This window comes from Erithacus rubecula (assembly GCF_903797595.1).
Source record: "Erithacus rubecula genome assembly, chromosome: 1".
Lineage (NCBI taxonomy): Eukaryota > Metazoa > Chordata > Aves > Passeriformes > Muscicapidae > Erithacus > Erithacus rubecula.
In genome coordinates, this window is record NC_136658.1 from 9,747,984 (window position 1) to 9,755,303 (window position 7,320).

At 46.9% G+C, this 7,320-nt stretch overlaps 1 protein-coding gene across 1 annotated transcript; it reads right to left on the reverse strand.

The window, feature by feature from the left end:
* Positions 1–565: 565 nt before the first annotated feature.
* On the reverse strand, positions 566–6,812 carry HSPA13 (heat shock protein family A (Hsp70) member 13). Its single transcript, XM_079315346.1, has 5 exons — positions 6,652–6,812; positions 4,841–5,181; positions 3,059–3,272; positions 2,318–2,485; positions 566–1,415 (listed from the first exon to the last, which is right to left on the reverse strand). Exons 1-5 carry the CDS (start codon positions 6,674–6,676, stop codon positions 745–747), a joined length of 1,419 nt encoding a protein of 472 aa, XP_079171472.1. The 5' UTR covers positions 6,677–6,812; the 3' UTR covers positions 566–744.
* Positions 6,813–7,320: the final 508 nt, after the last annotated feature.

Consider the following 7,320-nt stretch of genomic DNA (forward strand, 5'->3'; position numbering starts at 1 on the left):
AATAAGGCAGGGGCAGGTATGAATACTTGGCAACATACCCTTGTTCTCTGTGGAGAACATCAGGGGTAAAACAGCAGCACCTCTATTTAACCATCACAGCCAGGTCAGGAATGAAGCCCTTGGAGACCAGGAAACTGCACTGGCAAGAGCTACATTTTCAATAAGGTTTCCTAATCATGGGACAATTTGCCACGGAGCCTCAGCAATACCATTATGCTGTTATGAACAGCAGAAGAATCAAATGAATGTCTCAGTCTCATTTAAGCTGCAAGATGCCTTTAGGAAAGGTGCTTAAATGTTTGAATGGCTCAATCTAACCAATAAGTGTAAGCTGAACACTGCCAGCACTCTGTGCGTTAATGCTGCTTCACAGTCCTTCCAAGCAAATACACTGGACCCAGGAACACCTCAGCACCACACAGCCTCAAACCTTTGGTCACACTCCCTTTACACTTTAAATACACACCGCTCCAGGATTTGCTAATAAAATTTAGCAAGAAAATATGGGTGTGTCATCACTGGCCTTTTTCATCCAATATCCCATCTCCAAGTAAACACAGCACACTTCAGAACTCGTTTGTACTTTTAAAGTAACATCAAGCTTTAGCAAAGGTAGGTGTCCTGTAACACCTAACGGGAACACTTGAAAATTGAATAGAATGTAGCTAAGATTAGGCTCCACTGCCAGTCAGGTAACAATGGATCCTTTTGGAGAGCTGGAATGCAATTGAGAAGAGTTTCTTTTCAGTTAAAATTAGTCTTCCGTAAATGCTTGTTAGGGATTTCTATAGCACTGACTTGGAGAGGCCAGGACCCAGCAAGAATTCCTGCTTGGATGGCTACGCCCGTCACAACTGCCAGGTCAGGATCCACGGAGGTGTTGGGCTCCTTTCCAAAGAAGTCCCGAATAACTTCACGTATTTTGGGAATCCGTGTGGAGCCTCCGACTAACACAATTTCATCTACTTCTGCTTTGTGCAGGTGCCCTTCCTGCAACACTTGTTCAATAGGCACAAGAATTTTCTCAAAAAGGTCCTCATTTAACATCTCAAACAGCTCCCGAGAGATTTCTGTTTCAAATACAACTTCAACAAAGCTGTCCTCTACTTTGGAAGCATCTCCAGGATTTTTCATGCCTTTTGTGTTCTGTGAGGCCTCATCTTTCAGTGCACTGCTTGTTTTCACCTGGCTTTCTGCAAGTTCTCTTTTAAGCCTGTTTGCTGGCAGAGTCAACAGCACCCTCAGAGTAGCTGTCTCATGGACAGTCAGGTTTAATTTAACAGCTTCCACAGCCTGTCTGAGGCGGTGAATCTCCTCTTTTTGTGTTGGCAGAGAACCGTACATTTGATGGAGCTGATCATACAAATACACCATCAACCTCTGATTGAAATCCTGTCCTCCAAGTTTGTTGTTACCTGAAAGATCAGAATAGAAGGCATCAGACAGAGCATTTCCAAAGCAGCACACTGCTTCTCTTTCACTGGGAGAGGGTGCTCAAGGGCCAGAACAATCACAGAAGGACCACAAGCACAGGAGCTCACAGAGCTATACCAACAGACAAAATTGTTGTCCACTGCACACATGATAATAATTTCCACTGCTTTGTTTTGACTGCAAACAGTAACTCACTTAGTGGACCTCTGTCTGACTAAATCAGAGTAAAACTTTCTTACTGTTGCACTCTAACTGGACTGAGCAGCAGCAGCAGCTCACATCTGAACTTGCTTGCTGAAGGCAGCACAGGCAGCTAGGACCTGAGAGCTGTGTGCAAGCCAGCTGAAGCACAGCTGTCTCTTCACTACAGTCTGACCAAACAGTGCTGCCAGAGCTCTGTGCCCAGGGATGAATCATAGACCAATCTCCAAACTTCTGGGTTAACAGCCTGTGAATTCCCAAACCCTGCTCAACTGAACTGGAACCAAACACAAGGCAAGGATGCACCAAAGCACTGGTCAGTGATCTGCCAATATTCCCAGTTTGGGCAAAGGTGGAAGGAAGACCTTAAACAACCCCAGGCCAGCAAAAGTCCAGTCAAATTAACTGTAACATGCACCAGCACTTTATTAGTAGACACAAAAGTTAACAGACACGGATAAAATTAAACCACAGCTTACCCCTCTGGGTCAGCCAAAACCTATGACTTTGTGGTCTTAATTGCTGAAACCAGTCACAAACCTAATTTTACATGAAAATCAGCTGAGATTCTTTTAGGAAAACACTCTGTGACATGGCTGGTATGTTTTAAAAAATCTCTCCAACAGCGACTTCAGGTGCAGCTTGCCTCCCACTCCTTGAGAAACAAAAGTATTTTTCTCACCTGCCATGGCTCGTGTGACGAACATCCCTCCCATCTTGTTCAAGAGAGACACATCCAAAGTTCCTCCACCCAAATCCACCACCAGAACATTAAACACATCAGCTTTGTGGAGGCCATAAGCCATAGCAGCAGCTGTGGGCTCATTGATTACTCGCAGAACGCTGAGCCCTATGAGGAGCAGAGACAACAAGCAACATTCAGCTACGCCTCAGAAAACTGCAGTTCTTACAACAGAATGGCATTTGCCACTACTTGTTGGAGTTTTTTTAAAATCATACTCACCTGAAGGTAAGTGTCAGATCTAAAGGAAGTGGTTTTCTAAGCAGCAATATCCAATGAAGTCTTTTCCTTACTTAATCCTAAAATAGTACTGCTTCAGCATCAGGGCAAAATCACAAACCATAATGTGCCCAAACACATTGATCCAAGAGAAACCTTGCTAAAGAGATTTATTTCATGTGTTCTATTTCTGTTTAAATGATTGTCCAAGGCTGCTCTATATAGTCTCCCTACTTGGAGATTATAAAAGAGACTACTTTCCCTGAAGTAAAACTTACTTCCAGCCATGTATGTCTGTGTTAGTGAGCTGCACCTTTTGGTATTCAGCAGCTGTTCCTCACAATAAATCCTTTCTAAACTTCTCTGTCACTGATTCACTGTTTCTGTATCCTCCACAAAACCTTACTGTTAGTGAAACAGACCTCAAGGTCTCCAAGAAACACTGAAACAGAGAGACATCACCTGCAAGGTTAGCTGCCTTAATGGTAGAATTCCGCTGCCTTTCATCAAACTCTGCTGGCACGGAGATGACTGCCTTGGAAATGGACATGCCAAGGTTGGTTTCTGCCATTTTCTTCAGTTTCAGCAGCAGCTGAGAGCCAATGCGCTCTGGAGTGATGTGAAAGGTTCCATTAGCTGTCACAGAAAATTCAGCTGATCCATTGTTGTTGACAACCTAGAAGGATAAAGTGACACAACCCCCAAGTGAGAAATCGTCCTATGTTCCCCCATCCTGCTCCTACCAAATGTTTTATTTCATGTAGTCTCTTTATTCTGGAATAATTTAAATGTGCTTTGTCCATTTCTGGATCACTTTTATTCCTGGATTAGGAGGATTATGAAAACATACCACTTAAGGGGTCAAAGTACAACCAAACAGATGACACCCACTGTGCCCCAGTAAAATACAAAAAGTTAAGACCTAGAAACTGTGTAATCAACTTCCAACACCACATTCAAAGACAGAAGGGATGCTTTTTTAATCATAAAGTTACCTTTCAGGTTTCTGAGAGGAAACAAACAGTTTGGTACTGAAACAGCTTAACAATATTCTTAACAATATTAAAAAATTAAAAATACTTCAAAGACCACTTGCAGTACACGAATTTTTTTTTCAACCCATTCTGCACCATACTCATTGCTGGTCAAGTAAGTAGTAAAGTGCCACTGGGACAGAGAATATGTTGCTTTAAAACTTTCTTGGGTTTTGGTTTTTTTTTGGGGAGGAGGTTTGTTGATTTTTGTTTGCTTGTTTGTGTTTTTGTTTTACAATTTCAGGAGAATTAAAGTTTCAGCAAAGCATTCAAAGTTTAAATTTATCCTTTCAAAGAAGGGACTGGAAGGTTACCCAGAAACACATTTCTGAGTAAAAAACACAGGGTCCTCTGGAAAGTCATTATCAGCTCTCATGCAGATGTGCACAACTTCCACAACCTTTTCCTTCCTCTCTCTGAATACCTCTTATGGTTTTTAAGCACATCAGACAGAGACAAATGACTCAAGTTCTGGCCAGATGATCAACCACATTTCAGGCATCATAGATTCGGCTGGAGGGACGTTATAGCTCATCTTCTTCCAACCTCCTGCCATGGGCTGGGACATTTTCCAGTGCACCAGGCTGCAAACACTTCTGGGGATGGGGCATCCACAGTTTCTTTGGGAAACCTGTACCAGGGCCTCACCACCCTCACAGTAAAGAATGTTTTTCTTAATCTCTAATCTAAACCTACTCTCTATCAGTTTGAAGTTGTTCCCCCTTGTCCTGTCATTCCAGATCCTTGTAAATAATCTCTCTCCATCTTTCTTGTAAGCTCCCTTCAGGTGTCAGAAAGCCACAATTAATTCACCCCTAAGACTTCTCCAATCCCAAGCCAATCCCAATTCTTCCATCTTTTTCCCATAGCAGAGCTGCTCCATCCCTCTGCTCCCCTCGGTGCCTCCTCTGGGCTGGCTCCAGCAGGTCCCTGTCCTTGCTGTGCTGAGCCCAGAGCTGGATGCAGCCCTGCAGGTGGGGTCTCAGCAGAGGGGCACAATCCCCTCCCTGCCCTGCTGCCCACGGGGCTCTGGCTCAGCCCAGCACACGGGGGGCTCTGGGCTCCCAGCACACAGCCAGGGCACATCCAGCCCCTCACCCACAGCACCCCCAACTCCTTCTCCAGGGCTGCTCTGGATCTGCTCATGCCCAGCCTGGATTGTAGCATATACTTTCCTGCTTGGAGGGCACTGAGGGTGGTGCCTGCTTACCTTAAAGGGATACCTGCTGCTTTCATTCTGCAGTTCTTCTGAAGTGAAGACTTTCCCAATGAATCTCTTGGCATCATATATGGTGTTCTGAGGGTTGGCATCAGCCAGCTCCAGGCCCTCATAGCCCACGTGCACCCCTGTGTCTGTGAAGGAGACCACGCTGGGGATGCTGCTGTGCCCACTCTCATCCACAATCACCTTCACCTCCCCGCTGCCGGGCAGGAAGACGCCCACGGAGCAATAGGTGGTGCCAAGGTCAATCCCAATCACTCTGGGGGTGGGCATGGGCAGGTACTGCTGGGCCAGGTAGCTGGCTAAGAGCAGGGCCAGCACAGCAGAGCCTGAAATATGGAGATGGGAACAGCAGGGTTAGAGGATCAGCTCTGCAAACCTACAAATCAATGCAAGTGACACGGTGTGACACACTGCACCTCCTGCAGCTTTATTTCACACTCCACAGCCTGTTCAGCCACCTAATTAGATTTTAATTTCCTTCTCAACAGAGAATGGCTAGAAGTCAAGGATTTTAGGCATTAAATATTAAACTGATTAAGGAAAAAAAGCCCAAGAGACGGAAAAGCCAAAAATATCATCATACTGTAATAATTCTATTTCTCTCTGCATGTTTCTGCAATAACACAGGCTAATTAGTACTTCTGGAGGAGTTGCCTATAAAGGACCCTAAAAGGACATTGAGTTAATGAGGATACCCAAAATCACAGTGAAACAACAAATTCCCAATTCTAACACCTCCAGCTTCACCAGAAGTCTAAAAATAAGGGGAGAAATCCATACTAACTCATTCTATTTCAGCCATAGCTCCCAAAAAAGCATCTTCCCATACCTCTGCATCTTTTCTGTACCTTCAAACCAAGGGAAGACCAGTTTATGTGCAGAGGAGTTTGTTGTTTGGCTGATTTTATTTTTATTTTACTTATAATCAAAAGACACAAGAAACCCAAAAGTCCAGCATCAAATAATGCCTTAGATGATTACCAAAACAAAGCACCAACAAACAAAATCTCATCAAGGAATGTAAGTAAGTTAAATTTCAAAGAGTGGGTGATCTCTTTTTTTATAGCAGGGAGGATGGTCATAATAGTACTTCAAACCAAATGGTGAGAAAGCCCTGGCTTACTCTGGGCTGCAAATCTCCCTGGGCATTTCTGAGCAATGTGCCACCTTGGCTTTCACAGAATCCCACAGTGGGTAAGGCTGGAAGGGACCACAGTGGATCATCTGGTCCAACCTCCCTGCTCAAGCAGGGTCAACCTAAAGCCCACGGCACAGGATTGAACCCCGATGGTTCTGGGGTATCTGCAGTGAGGGAGACTCCACACCCTCTCTGGGTGATCTGTTCCAGTGCTTGGTCACTGCACAGTGAAGAAGTTCTTCCTCGTGTCCAGGTGAAACTTTCTGTGCATCTGTTCCTGCCCATTCCTCTTGTCCCATTGCTGACACCGCTGAGCAGAGCCTGGTCCATGCTCTGACCCCTCCCTGCAGGCACTGACACACACTGATGAGGTTCCCTCTAACTCATCTCTCCTTGAGGCTGCCCCAGCCCCCTCAGCCTTTGCTTCTAAAAGGCCCAGTCCCCTCATCATCTTTGCTGCCCTCCGCTGGACCCGCTACAGGAGCTCCATCTCACTCCTGCACAGAGGAGTCCAGAATTTGGCACAGCGGAACACACCGAGGACGGGAAGCTCGTGCCACCCTGGACAGCCAAGCCGGGGCAACACCGGCGGCAGAAAGACGCGAAGCGGAAACAAAAGTCCCCAAAACCTCCCAGCCCAGCCGCACCACCGTCTCACCCAGAACAGCCATCTGCCCCGCCATGTCTACCCCTGGCTCCGAATGCTGACGGCTCTTTCCGGGCCGCGCGGGGCACGCCGGGAACGGTAGTACACGTATTCCTCCCGCTTCGCTCACATCAACTGCTGCTGGGGGCGAGAGAACCACAACTCCCAGTGCACACCGCAGCACAGCCGGTTCCGGCGGGTACCAGCCAATGGGCCGGGAGGCGCGTCACCCGTTAGCCGGGAAGGCGGTGTGTGCCCTCCCACAGACGCAGGCGCGGGCCCGGGCGGGGCGGTCGCGGTGGCTGCTGGGAGCTGTAGTCTCGGCGCCATGCTGCTCTGCGGTTTTCCACCGGCGTGGGGCGTCAGAGACCGCGGCTGTGGCCGTGCCCGAGCAGGACGCCTTCGTTTGTCCCCCTCGGTTTTCAGCTAGAAAGCACCGAGTTCCCTCCTCTGCAAGAGTTTCGAGAGAGCCTGACCGCGGTGTCTTTCACACGGACAAGAGCCTGGTTCGGAAAGTAGACATTGTTTATTCTACGCAGGATGCAAGTAGAAGCTTTCCACAAATCAAGCACACCGAATCTCAGAACTTCACAATAAATACGCATTTCAGCCAACAAATCACAGTTCGCTACAAGTTACCTAGTTTTCTTATTGATGGTGAGGAGGGATTTCCTTCTTGTC

What these genes read in the sequence shown, in the direction of transcription:
- HSPA13 (XM_079315346.1), bottom strand. Translation starts at nt 6,676, where the DNA reads ATGGCGGGGCAGATGGCTGTTCTGG. An exon ending in TAAGGCAGCTAACCTTGCAG is followed by an intron (nt 2,486 to 3,058) that starts GTGATGTCTCTC and finishes TGCTCCTCATAG; the next exon opens with GGCTCAGCGTTCTGCGAGTA. An exon ending in CGTCACACGAGCCATGGCAG is followed by an intron (nt 1,416 to 2,317) that starts GTGAGAAAAATA and finishes CTGATCTTTCAG; the next exon opens with GTAACAACAAACTTGGAGGA.